The following is a 13,946-nucleotide window of genomic DNA, read 5'->3' on the forward strand; positions in this document are numbered from 1 at the left end:
TAGATATGACACTCTTTACATTAGCTGCCAAAGTAGCTCCTGTTGGTGACATTTAACAGCTAAACCCAAACTTCACTGGTCTCCTGTGCAGAACAGAAACGCTCACCTCCTCAGTAAGGTGATCCTTGTGTCTGCGCAGCTCGTCTAGCTTCTGCAGGGCCTGTTTGTTGTCACAGTCCATCATGCTGCTCTGCTTCTCCAGCTCCAGTATTCTGTTCTCCAGCCGCAGTTTGGCAGCTCGCTCCTCTGCCAGCTTCTGCTCCAACTCTGAATGAGAGTTATTCACTTACATTAGTTAATTTCCCCTGTGAAAAGTTAAATCAATAACATTTCTCATTCTGTACATCTTGTAGCAATCTGAACTCAGAGCTGTTGATCAGCCCCAAATTATATAGCTCGAACCCTGAACTCCGTACAAACTGTGAAAGAATAACCTCGTGGAAACAAAAGATCAGAGCCCTTACCCTTCATGGACTCTGACTTGGCACCCTCGATGGTGACCTTGATCTTGCTCTTGTCTGCCAGCATTGCTCTGGTGGCCTTATGAGAGGCCTCCTCCTGTTCCAGCTCCTGCTGCAGCACCTTCAGCTTGTAGGTCAAATCGATCTCCTTGTTGCTCTTCTCCTGTAGAAAACACACACAGAGATGTAACACCCAGAGCAAAATCTAGTCAGAAAATTAAAAAATGAAGGCACGTAACACCAAGTGTTTTGAGACCAAGCCCAGAAAGACATGTCACTACATGGTAGTTCACATTTATATGTATATTCTAAGGAAGTGCAGTTAGAAATATTCAGTAAATCAATAAATACAGTTTCTGAAACAGGTCAGTTACAGTGCTGCAATAAATTAGGCCTTTCTCCTCCATTTCTCTTAGATATTTTAAAGTCAAAAAGCAGGCAGTTATGCCATTTTTAATATGAATATATGAAAACAAAACTAAGCAAATACTTTGTATTAATCTTCCCGTGTCGACTGGAGTCGTGATTAAAGGTTTGGCAGTCTTTTAAAATAATTATTTGGCCTGCAGTGGGCTTGAGTTTGAAAATAGCTCCTGTAAATCAATTATTTGTCACTTTAATCAAAACAAAAGACTTTCCCGAATGCTTTAATAAAATAATAATTTCTCACTGATGTCAAATGACCTGGAACAAACAGTCCAATCATGCTGACCTCAAATCGAGATGCTGATGTTTCCAAGAAACACTATGATACTACTTTTAACATAACTTTTACTTAATTTCGATCACATGTGAGGCTCAAATCAAATTTCCAGGAATCGCGTCTCAAAGCAAAAAATGTTTCCAGTCAAGATTTCGTGACTTACCTTCTCCAGATCAGTGAGTTTCTCTTGAAGCTGCCTCTTCTCAGTCTCAGCTTTGGATAAAACCTGTTTCTGCTGACGCGCCTCCTCTTCCAGGCCAGAAATACGTCCTGCAAGATAAGCCCATGAGAGTCCTCAGTTACATTTCACGTACAGATCACATAAAGCTTCACCCAACAGCAAACTATAAACTTACACAGTCGTCAAGTATCTTTATTTCCATTTTCAATATATTATTTCTATTTAATTTGTGTATTTATTTTCATGTTTTGAGTTTATATTTTAGGTCTGGTTTGTTTATTCCAGGTTTACTTGTAAACTAGCATTGTTAATCCCCTGCCCTTAACTAAAAAGCACTCCCTCTGATTTAAATGTGCTTTACATATATAAGTTACCTGCCTCATATATTGACTCTGGTCAGCAAGCTCGGGGCAGTTCAGGGCAACTACCAAGAGTGCATGTTTAGTTGTTCCAGCAGTTCCAACAGTGCCACAATGGGCTTATTTATACACACATATACATAACCCAGTTACTTGTAGTAAGCAACGGAGGGCAATATTTATATTAATATAAATATTTACATAGTTCAAATGAATTTCAGCTCTTGGACCAACCAGAGGAAGCAGCTCATTATACTGTGCTGTGTTTTATTTGTAAATGCAACACCCAAGGCACTGCATCCGAAGACCTACAAATGCAGATTCATAAGGCAGAACTCATGGTTTGTGACGCCCACGTCCTAATTAACGCAGTCAGATAAGAGGTTTTATGTGACAGCTTAAGTAGCCCGAGAGCTGCTTTTATCAGATTATGGGTGAATTGTTAGCATTTATGTAAACAGACTCCCTACAGTTACACAAATATTACAAACTGTCCAGGCGCACTGGAGCAAACAGGCCGCTTTGACCCTTCTGTCTCCAAAACAGCAGCTATATTTGTTCAAGGTTTTATCTGACACCTCTGGACAAACTTGTTTTTACTAATTCAAATCAGCCTCTCTCAAACACACACGGTGTGACTGTGCTGTTTGCTGAATGGATTCTTACTCCAGTTCAGAGTTATTTAGCCCTGAAAAGCCTCTTGACTGCCCTCAGCATTTGGGTGGCACATTGCTGTTGCTCATCTAGCTGCCCCTTTATTAAATCTGCCATATAAGCTCCAAGGCAGGCAGGAGGAAAACTACTTTCAGGGCGCAGAAACTGAACTTCTTTCAGAGGAATGTAATTACATTTCCACCTCATAAAAATACAGGTAAACATATCAGCAGCTACAGATGTGCCTAGAATTGTGACTTATACTGACATCGAACCTGAAATTCTACACATATCTATTCTTTTGGTTTTCTTGTACGCTAAGGTGACAACCAAGAACAGAGGTGCAGTTTCTTTTTCTGACAGCGAGCCGAATTTTGTCAAATCTGGTGGAGCATGAGCAAAAGACGAATATATGACATATTGGTGCTCCATGTAAAGCTGCTATACTGAGGATGGTCTGACTATGGAGGACAAAAACGATCATAGCATTTGGTTTAGTATTTTATAAGTTTGTAAAGAAGTGGGTTTCACTTTTTACAAACACCGTTCTGTAAAACTTGTTTTGATACACTGATGAATACAACATCTAATATATAACATGTAATATTCCTGGTATCACATAGTCATTAAAATAATGCATATAAACGACCACTGTTTACAGACTTGACAAAGAAATCTTTGTGTAAGTTAAAATGTTTGGGGGAAAAAAATGTTTGAGAAAATATGTCATGTAAGATGCATACAATGTGATAAACAAATAAAAAACAAAAAAAGAAATCTTTGTGTGTTAAATGCTTCACCCACCCATCAGGTCAGTGATGGTTTCCGAACCCTGGCTGTGCTCCCTCCTCTCCGTCTCTAGCGCAGCCTGCAGGCTGATGCATTCCTTCTCCAGACTCAGCTTGCTGCGCTCCAGCAGGCAGCATTTGTCCTGCAGCTCGCGCACGTTGGCCTCCAGCTGCTGCAGCTGCTTGCTGCTCTCAGTTTGGGCTTTGCGGAGCCTCGTCGCCGCCTCCGTCTCGGCCCGCAACAACGTGTTGGCTTCTTCCAGCTAACAGAAAAACACGTACACAAATCACATCAATATTTTCCCTTTAAAGGACTCAGAGTCCAAGAAAGTGGCTTGACAAGATCATAGTGATCTTTTCAGCCTGGCTGGACATCAAATACTTTCAGCTGTTGTGATTGTTAATGTATTTGGTTTTACATCTATTCAAGGCTTTATATGTTATATGCTTGTAATCTAATGCCACAGAGCTCATCGTCCATGCTGACCGTTCCCCCCAACATAAAGGCTAAAAAGCTGGAAAGTTTCCCCTTCAGCTGCTTGGAATCCTTTGCAGAGGGAGATGAAATTATTTACAGGTTCGACACACTGTCACCCACACTTCAGTCTTAGGTTACTTCTGTGTCTGTATGTTTCATTGTCCAGGTCTGATGGGGAAGGCTGCCGTTCCCCTCATTCTTATAAAAGAGGCTGCTAACCTCACCGAACATACATCAAGGTAGGTAGCTGACCTGTTTCTGGAGGTGAATGTTCTTCTCATTGGAAATGTGCGAGTTTTGGTTTCGCTTCTTCATGTCATCCAGCTGGTCTCGGAGGCTGTTGACTGCACAGATCACAAGAACAAAGACAAAAATTACTGTGATGAAGTGTGTTTCAAGAAGTAAAATCACAATTTAAAACTGATAAAGTTAATTTAAATGCAACAAGTTCTTCATATAAACTGCAAATTAATTATGGAAAGAGAGCTTTAGTTTGGTTTAATAAAGGAGCCAAAAATTACACAATATAGATATTACAAAGACAGCCAGAGCACAGAAGAGAGTAGACCTGATGAAATGTTTGTGTCATAGTGTCTTTGTCCAGGTGATGGCAGTATTACCCACTTTATCTCAGTAAAGTCACCATGAATTTATATTATTGCAAAGCCAAAAAAAAAAACAAAAAACAAAAAACACAGAAGTTTCTGACTTCACACAAGAAGAGGGGGGTGGATTTTTACTGGATTCCTGTGTGTGGTTCATTTTATTCTCTCGCTTTAATGCATCACTGCTGTCAAGTTTGAATCTATTTCTTAAAACAAATGCATTTAATCAACCTCATTTTTCTCACTCATGATAGAAGTATTATAATGTTTGTCTTTTCAGTTCATGTAATCGATCACTTTAAAGGACCCTAACCTGCATAAAGGATGTTACACAAATAAACCGAGAATGTGTGCCACCGCATTTTTTTTTTTTTACTTAAAAGTTAGTTAAAAAGCTTTGAAAAATTGTCTCTTAAGTAAAAGAAAATATATTTTTCTGTGAAATGTATTAATTTCCAGCTGATAACTGGTGTACAAAAGAAGTAAATCTGGAAAGCTTTAAAAACTAAAACGGATAAAAGCTATAGCTCTCTACTGCAGAATCCACAGTGTGTCTTGTGTCACCTTCGTTCTCCAGACAGCGCTTCCTGTCGGCCTCGCTCTCAGCCTTGCGGTGGCTCTCCAGGCTTTTGTGCTGCAGCAGAGCCTTCTCCCTCTCCAGCTGCCTCAGACTCGACTCCAGGTTCTTTCTGCTGCTCACCTAAAAATCAATCATAAACGTCTTTGTTCAACATCTCCTGCGGGGATGGTTTCATGCTACTGTGATTCCATAATTCACTTTATGAGAAATTATTCGCCAGAATCCAAATGGGCCTCAACACAAATTCAATCACAATAGACATTTTAATGTGGCCGTTAGAATTCGGCAGGCGCTCCAGCTGAACCTCCCTGGATACGAGACGCTGGTATTCAACCGGAAAGTGGACAAGTGTGGATAATAAGAATCATTATTCTGGCTCAAATAATCGAGTTTTTGGGAAAAGCCCATTAAAATGGGTGAGGAAGACAGAACTTATAAAATCCCAGAGGGGTCATGTCCCAGCAGATATTGACGCCAGACAGACACAGAAATATTCAGGTAACTGGATGTTTCCATGTGATTAACTGACCTCTTCCTCAAGTTCTTTGGAAAGCTTTTCCAGACGAGTGGTGGCGGCCCTGCAGAAAAATACAAATGCTTAAAAAAACAATTTGGCCACCGTGCATAAGCAAATAAGTGGAGCAACATGATGCGGCTCTTATTCTTGATACACAATGTTCACTACAGATTACCCACCTGTATTTTTGCTCTAGATCATCTTTGACTTGTTTGTCATTATTCATCTGCATCTCTAGGTGGCGAAGTTTCTTCTGCAGTGCTGCTGACTAAGAAGAGAAAGAAAGAAAGACTTCCAATTTATGCGCTCCACACTAAAGTGACAATTTAACACACACAGGGTAAGAAGACATGTAACATCAATTGCTAGCTAGACTTTGCAGTGACACACACACCGTCTGAGCACTAGCAGAACGCCTGATGTTCCTTTATAGGAACTATCGGCCTTTATAGGGCTGATAAATAAAAAAATTAATAAGTCAAGAAAAGACGACAGAAACACCCTTCAACCATGTTTTGAATGTTGTTGTTGCAGTTTGTCCACCAGAGGGAGTCTCCAACTTCCAGTTTGATAACATGTCTGGAGCCTCAGGAACACACACACACAAAATCAGCTGATCTGAGCCAAGTCAGGCACTGTAAATCAATTATATTTTTATAAAATGCATGTAATATTTTTGTAGGACTCGAGGAAATCTGTTTATTTTCTGCATTGAAATTCGCCAAATATCAGTAGCACTCTTAAAAATATGGTTTTGGTTGGGATGTAACGTTAAATTTTAAGTTAGCTAACTAATGCTACCAAGGAAATGCAGGCAAATGTTGTTGTCCTCAGTCAAAATAGCACAGAAGCCATTTTCATGGTTAATGGTGTAATGTTTTTAGGGGCAGTCTTTTAGGACTATAAACATTTTTACAATTAGAAGTATCACAACAACCTTAAACCACCACAATGGTCACTTGAATGGTCACTATACCTTTAATCACCTACATTTAGTCAATTGATAAGAAACAAAGCGAAAGTAAAACATAGGGTTTGTTTTGTTCCTCGTAATGGGGGCAGTCTTTTAGGACTGAAGTCAATAAAAGTTCTTCAGATTAGCGTTCGGCTCAGCCACTTATACTGAAAGCTGCTTAAGTCTCTGTGTGCGGCTGAGAACACTGAAATTCTAACAAAGTACAAATAAATCATGGGATCAGGGAAGAAATCCCCCTGTGAGTCATTTCCATCATAATCCTTGATGTCTTACAATGTGAAGCTGATCACAATGTCAACAGGCCTTTTCTGTGTGGTCATGTAAACTGATACCAGACTTATTTATTTCCCGAGGAGCTCGGTCCGGTATTAATGCAGTTGCTAAAGGTGCACCTGGCAGTTACTGTGTGTGGGAGTCAAAGTACTTACCTCCCCTTTTGAATTCTCATGAGCCACTGAGTTGTTGGAAGCATTTAATAACCTGAAGGAGGAAATGAATAAAATCAGCCCAAGGTCAAGGACACTACAGCCAAAAATAAATCTATAAATTGTCTTTGTGGAACCACGGAGGTCCCTAAAATCATGGGAAATGAAGAGAATTGGATAATTTACTGGTCTTCTTTGAAGTAGGTGAAGCCAACAAAGGGTAACTGATTGCCGACAAATGCCTTAGGTGTGGGGAAGGTTTCTACATCGCCTTTGTCGTCTTCTATCTCATCAAAGTTGCTGGTGTCTATGTCACTGCTCAGCTCTGGGACCACAGGGGCAACCGCTGAGGCGAGAGAGAGAGAAAGAGAGAGACAGGAAAAAGGTGAGAGTGAATTGGTGGAAAAAGGAAGCACTGTGTAAAAATATGTCAGTCTAATAAATCATTTTAATGTGCTCTCTGATCCAGCTGCTGTTCTGAAGGAATTCCTGCTAAAGTTTTGCACATCAGGTTACCCGGATTTCTCTGCACTGGGTTAACTTTTTCAGCATTGCCCTTTATTGGCACAACACAGTGCAACCAAAGCTAAAAATCAATTCAGTGGTTCACAAACTGCGCCCTACCTGCAGGGCCAGAACAGGCAGGTAATTTTTTTTGTCTAAAAAGGAGATTAAAGAAAAGGTTTGCAGGTGCTGTTGTGCTGAATTATATTTAATTTAAATTTAATTTTGATTTTTTTTTAATGTTGTTTGATTGATAAAAACTGTGAGTTGAGGGTGTGACCGTTTTTGGCTTCTGAAGTAGAGCATGCCAGATATAATTGGAGTACATCTGATAAAATTTAAGACCTCTCACAGGAAAAAATAAAAAATTTTTACTGATCTGCACGAGCTGCGTTCTATATTTGGTCACAAATTCTGACTTTCTCTTGAATTACACTTAGGAATGATAATTTTGTATGCTTGATGCATTCCTGGCAGGTATGGCCAAAGAAAGAGAGCATCTGCTGTGCCCAAAGGGGATATCCACAAGGTAAACAACTCTGAACACAGAGTAAAGTGGAAGGAAAGGTGAAATTTGATTTTAGATGTAGGAAAACAAACAAAAGCATTGTGCAGAATTTAAATGTAATGGTTTTTGAAATTGTTTTGGAAAGTGCACGATGGGCTTTGCTGGGAGCTGAACACTCATCTACAGTTTATTCCACGTTCATTTCTCCTGTTCTTCAATTTAGTAGTGGAAAATCCCCTTGCTCTTATTTTGAAAGTTCAGTCGCTGTTAACCAGCTAGCCTCGCACTTCCCAACCGCCGGCACGCTGGCCAGTTCATTATCATGGCAGCCCTTGATGTAATTAAGCTGCTTTGTCTTGCAGACAGACAGACTCCGACTCAACAGTCTTAGACTTGCTGCTGGTGACAGCAGTCCTCCTGCTCTGGACATCTGCAGCAAGCCAAAACCTGCAGGAAGTGGAGGTCTAGTTCTGCTCTGTACATTTCTCATCACAAAGTACTTTGCAAATAAAAATACCTACATGATCTGTGCATGTGCTGACCCAACCACCAAACACATGGTGCTAAACGAAATACACTGCATATTGAGAAAAAACAAAAACATGTATCATAATCAATAATGATAGGTAGCAGAACAAAGGTTGTATACTAACTGTCTCTGATGGTGTCAAAGGTCCACTGGTCATTTTTGAAGAAAGGATGTCGCTTGATTTCCTCCACGCCGTTTCTGCCTAATCGCATCTCCCTCAAAACAAAAGCAGACAATGAGTTGATTGAATTGGACCTTTGTCCTTAGTTAAGAGGTGACTGGGAATAAATCAACTAAATCAAACAAACCTTTATAACCTTAAATATTAAGAGACAAACACACAGATAAGCGTAAGTGTGCAGTTGTATCAACATGTTATGTAATCTCTAAGTATTGCCACACAAAACAAGAAACCTTGTGCTTACGTCTGGGACCAGCATGAAGAAACTACAGCTTAGATATATATATATAAAAAACATCCCCATGAAAGACAAAGTGGTTTGTGGGTTGACAGACAGATGGAGATGGACAGTTGTGTATAAGAGGAAGAGTTTGAGAGATAACATAAGAGTGCTATTGAGGTGCCCCCTGTTACTCTCCGCAAGAAAATACACAGATGCATTTTCCAAAACGTCAAACCCCTGACATCTTCTTCTTGTAAGATTCATACCTGTCAGTCAGGAAGGCACAGATGATATTCTTGGCATCGTTGGAGATCTCCACATCATCTGGAAAATTGAGGGAGTTCTTGTGGTCCATGATTTTACTGTATGTTCCCACCAAAGAGTCGGCGTAGAACGGCGTGTCACCTATAAGTGAGCAAGCAACACTTAAATAAATTGAGAGACACAAACATCAACACATACGAGTTAAATTATTTTATGAAATGTTCACCGACCGACGAGCAACTCGTAAATGAAGACCCCTACAGACCACCAGTCGCATTCTCTCCCATAATAGCCATCTCCTCCCTGGGATTTTAGCACTTCTGGCGAGATGTAGTCTGGAGTCCCAACAGCTGTGTCACAGTGCACCATGCCGGTCTGCAACACAAATCCAGAGATCATTATATGTTTAGTACCCTACAGGTATGGTTTGATTTATATGGGCATAAGCTAAAGGAGAGTGTTGATCCAAACTTAAGAGACTACCAAAAAGTAACCATTCCAGCTGAAGGCAGAAGCAGAGCTCACTGTAACAGCTTAGTTATTAAAGTGGACTTGTTATATTTTTATTCTTGGACTAAACTAGAGTAGCTTTGCATGACTCATTATTCTGCCTAAAACAAGCCATTTTAACCCCTTCCCCTCTCTCTTTAAGCCAACTTTCTTCTGCCAAAGAAACAGTTTGGATAGCAGGGGATCCCTGAGATGATCACATAAAAATATTGTTTTTCACAGACATCATAGAGAGCAAAGAGAAGAAAAAAAAACTGCTGAAGCTAAACATTTATAGAAATCTGAGAAAGTCTGAGGTTTAGCTTTATTTCTTCTCTTTGGATTTTTTTTTTAGTTTTGTATATATAAAGCTTTTGCACTCTCACAACACAAAGCCCTCAACTATGCGTCTATAGCACTTTGACTATCTTGTCTTTTTATTATAAACTGTATTGTTATTATTCATTATCGTACTCCAAGTGTCAGCACATCATCTATCCATCTCATACACTGACATCAGTATTTTCAAGCATTTTAATTATGATAATCTACCACTGCAACACCACATTAAAAAGAGAAGTCATCAACAGCTCCTCTTTGAAATAAAGTATGGGCCTAAAAAAGTAAAACAAAACCAAACAAAACAAAATAAATCCAACTCTTATCTTTGCCAAAATAGTCTGCTCTAATATACTGCTTTATGCACAAAAAAGCTATTTATTAACTGAGCTTCACCACATCATTATAAGCATCTCAGAATCATTAAAATAGAAAAAAGCTGCACCAAATGCAGCCCTGGGCCTTTTACAGCTTCACCCACTGAGCCACATGTGAGGACAAAAATGTTCAATGCAGTCGCAGCGCGCTTTAACCTGCCAGCTCTCTGAGCAAAGCTGGTGGTAATGTCTCCACTTAAGAAAAGGGCAGGTAATAGTATGATGGAGCAGAAAGTGAGCTTCATTTGTGCTGTCTGATGCACGCCCCATCCAGGTACCCTTGTAATTACATTATTGAGTCGTTACTTGTTTCCATCATATGCAATATGGCTCAGGCCATATCTAGAGGTTACTTGAATAAACTGAAGCATTTCTTGTGTTTCTAACCTGGTAGCAAACTCTGCCAGCAGCAGAGATTCAGGTTTTACACTTTTACTCACAGAGTCCATCTTCATGCAAGTGCCAAAGTCAGCCAGCTTCAAGTGTCCGAGTCTGTCCAGCAGCATGTTGTCTGGCTTCACGTCTCGGTGAATGAAGCCCATGGAGTGAATGGCGTCCAGGGCCATCACCACCTCCGCTGTGTAGAACTTGGCCCACTTTTCCGGTACATCATAGGTGCTGGTGAGGTTAACCAGGTCGCCTCCTGGCATGTACTCCATCACCATGTAGAGGTAGTGGTCATCTTGGAAGGCACAGCACAACTAAAAACAATTTTGAGATTTAATAAATTAACATATAAAACACATACTTTGGAGAAAATGTATTTCATTGTTCTAAGTAAAACAAAAGAGTAATCCAACTGGCAACACGTTCCCAGTGAATATTCCAGTTAATGCACACGAAAGCTTTTTAAAAGCTGATCAGCAACTTAAATGCTGTACCTGCACAACCCAGGGACTGTTGGAAAAAGCCATGATATCCCTCTCTTCCCAGAAGAATGCAGAGTCTGAGCGCTTTATCATCTCAAATTTGCTCAGCAGCTTCATGGCGTAGACCTTCTGTGAGGCTTTATGTCTGACCTGAACAACAGGAAGATAAAGTTTAGAGACTCTCCAAAGTCTAATCTTACTCTATGAGAAATGTTTGATGAAATGTACAAGAACAGATAAAATTACAATCATAACAGATAATTCATGAGTACATGTGCCACTTTCAGATTACAATAGAATTAATGTAGACTTTGTTACTCCCAGAGTACATGCTTAGTTGTGGTTTGTAGAGTATTCAAAAGTAAAATGAGGGCAGAGCCTTCAAGTATCAGGTTTCTCTTGTGGAACCCATTGACTCAATGGTGGAACCGGCTCAATGTTTGAGTTCAGGATACAGGCAATCCCCTTTACTTTAAAGACTCAGCTTTCCTTTTTGATAAAGTGTATGTTTAGGGCTGCATCATGTGACCCTGAAACATCCTTTGGTTATACTGATATAGCCTCAAGCTGTCGAGGGAACTCATTGCCTCTCCGTGTATTCATATGACACCACTACAGAACATAATTTGTGTTTTTGGTTGTTGGTTCTAAATGTTCATCTTTTCACCGTCCACTCTCCCTTCAGCATAAGCAGCTGAGGTAAACGACTGGTTTACGGTGTCAGTTTGCACAGCAAACTTTGGCATGCAGAGAAAAGGATTATGGAAATGAACAGGCATTTAAAAAGCTCTTTTCTAATCTTACTAACCACTCAAAGTCTTTCAGAATACAAGCCACAATTAACCGCACATTCATGCACTTCAAGCACTTGCATGTGCCTCACCATCCATGGCCAATGTAGAATCACAAATAAACATAACATGTACTTCTTTGGACTGTGGGAGGAAGCCAGAGCACCTGAGGTATTAGGCACAGGTAGAACATTCAAACTCCACACAGAACTATTCAATTATGCAGCAGATTCAAACCATGAACCTTCATGCTGCGAAGCAACAGTGCTAACCATGACTATGGCAATACAAGCAGGAGATTCTGTTGACATGCAGTTCTCCAAAAAGTTAGAATCGTTTTGAAGGTATGATGGATCCTTGATGGATGACGATAGCGCTTTACAAAGCAACTATAAAAAACAAAAACAGCATCACCTGTTCATATGATCAGTACTTACCAGTTGCACTTCACCAAATGCTCCTCGGCCAATCACTTTAACTCTGTCAAAGTCTTCAGACTTCATCTGCAGATCTCGAATCTGGCCAATGACTTTCTCATCTGAAGCAAAAGTTTATTGACAGGACAGAGGAAATGAACGTGCATTAGCGTTGTGAATACAAAGCAATTATTAAAGTAAACATCCTCTATATATTTATCCATCCATCCATTTTCTACTGCTTATCCAGGTAATGTTCCAACAATCTGAGCAGAGATGCTCAGACTTCCCAGAAGACATATATAAAGATAGATACAGCCACGGTTTCACCACCCATTGATTCACATGATAATGACTGATCCATAAAATGATAGACCCTGTGAAGTATATCCAGTTTTACTATTCTCTGTCTAACGAGTTTCATAGACAATAGTACTCTAATGAGTACTATAATTTACAAAATGAACATAATCTTATGTTAAATAACTTTTGAAAGTAGCAATCAAGAACAAACTCATTAGGAAGGCATTTACTGACTTAATACAGCAAAGAGGCAGTATTTTATGCCTAAACTTTTATACAAAGTGATGATTTGACTGTTTTTGATAATCAGCCTTTTCTGAAAAATTGAGCTGTTCACCTTCTAGATAATTATCTCTCATTAAGCTACTCACATCTGTTTAAGAAAGTCTCAATGTTTTTGTTCTTTCGTAGTGCAGGGTAGTCCAAGTCTAAGACCAGCGCATTGATGGAGTCCTGCAAAGAGAGAGAAACCCCCCCAAAAAAACATTAATAATAAGCTCTAAGATATATAAAAACCCTCCACAACACAGTGGAAATGCTTTGCACGAAGGTGTTATGAAACCACAATGACACTGCACTGTTAAATAGATCAAAATCAACAAATGTACTGCAAAGGCACTAATGTGCTTTGAAGCAGTTCGAGAGGGTCACATGATTATCTGGAGGATTAACAATGGGATTTAGGATATGGTGGCATGCTGTCTGTCCTTCCTCCCCTCAGCAACAGCATTTTCAAACTTGTTGACTCATCAGCTGTCACCTCTATGGAAACATTAGTCACAGTGCTGTTGCAAAAAAAAATCAAGCCATCATAAACGGCACATGGATGGTAAAAGGCTGCGTCACACAGCAAGTCACTGTGTTTTTACATGAAATGAGACAATTAGTCATGAGCAGCCAGGAAGTCTGTTGTTTGCATCAGTACTGATTTTCACACATGATGCAGATGATGTGACGTGTGAACATTCACAGATTAGGTGTCAAAACAAAAAGTGCATTCGAAATTTCCATAATTTGCCATTTACCACTTTTTTTCCTTTTTCTTACTGAGATATAAGTCATTTAGCTGCACTTATTTTAAGGAAGTATGAACTATAAAAGAAATGTGTCATAATCAGTCAATACCAGCTTATTTTTATCCTCTTATTATCACAACACTGCCACTGGTAATGAAATAATCCTAATGATGAACCATAAAACACATTAAAAATATGAAATCTAGTTTCAAAATTAAAAAAATAAAAATGTATCTAATGTAGGGGAGACCATAAATTCATGAGGGAATCTGGACCTGAGCAATTTAAACAAACAAACAAAAAAACTATATGGAGTATATTTTGTTTTCTTTATATGGTACTTTAAATTTCCACTTCCTTAACAATAATATGCCGTTTTGGCTGCATTATGAAATGATAAATTGTTATTA

General features: G+C 39.4%; 1 protein-coding gene across 4 annotated transcripts in view; it reads right to left on the reverse strand.

Annotated features, from left to right (window-relative positions):
• Positions 1–13,946, reverse strand: part of rock2a (rho-associated, coiled-coil containing protein kinase 2a) — a 42,675-nt gene that overhangs the window by 8,307 nt on the left and 20,422 nt on the right. For all 4 annotated transcript variants that reach the window (XR_003215238.1, XM_003445507.5, XM_005477541.4 and 1 more), the window contains exons 2-18: positions 12,892–12,973; positions 12,239–12,339; positions 11,023–11,160; positions 10,582–10,842; positions 9,167–9,311; positions 8,939–9,077; positions 8,393–8,484; positions 6,914–7,073; positions 6,731–6,782; positions 5,506–5,594; positions 5,339–5,387; positions 4,794–4,929; positions 3,877–3,968; positions 3,163–3,409; positions 1,328–1,434; positions 465–624; positions 107–267 (exon numbers count right to left, since the gene is read on the reverse strand). Coding sequence is in view for 3 of the 4 variants with exons in the window: in XM_003445507.5 (XP_003445555.2) it covers positions 107–267; positions 465–624; positions 1,328–1,434; positions 3,163–3,409; positions 3,877–3,968; positions 4,794–4,929; positions 5,339–5,387; positions 5,506–5,594; positions 6,731–6,782; positions 6,914–7,073; positions 8,393–8,484; positions 8,939–9,077; positions 9,167–9,311; positions 10,582–10,842; positions 11,023–11,160; positions 12,239–12,339; positions 12,892–12,973 (2,211 nt within the window). In the remaining variant the exon portion in view is untranslated. The remainder of the gene's footprint in view (positions 1–106; positions 268–464; positions 625–1,327; positions 1,435–3,162; positions 3,410–3,876; positions 3,969–4,793; positions 4,930–5,338; positions 5,388–5,505; positions 5,595–6,730; positions 6,783–6,913; positions 7,074–8,392; positions 8,485–8,938; positions 9,078–9,166; positions 9,312–10,581; positions 10,843–11,022; positions 11,161–12,238; positions 12,340–12,891; positions 12,974–13,946) is intronic.

The sequence above is a fragment of the Oreochromis niloticus genome, linkage group LG19 (assembly GCF_001858045.2).
Source record: "Oreochromis niloticus isolate F11D_XX linkage group LG19, O_niloticus_UMD_NMBU, whole genome shotgun sequence".
Classification (NCBI taxonomy): Eukaryota; Metazoa; Chordata; class Actinopteri; order Cichliformes; family Cichlidae; genus Oreochromis; species Oreochromis niloticus.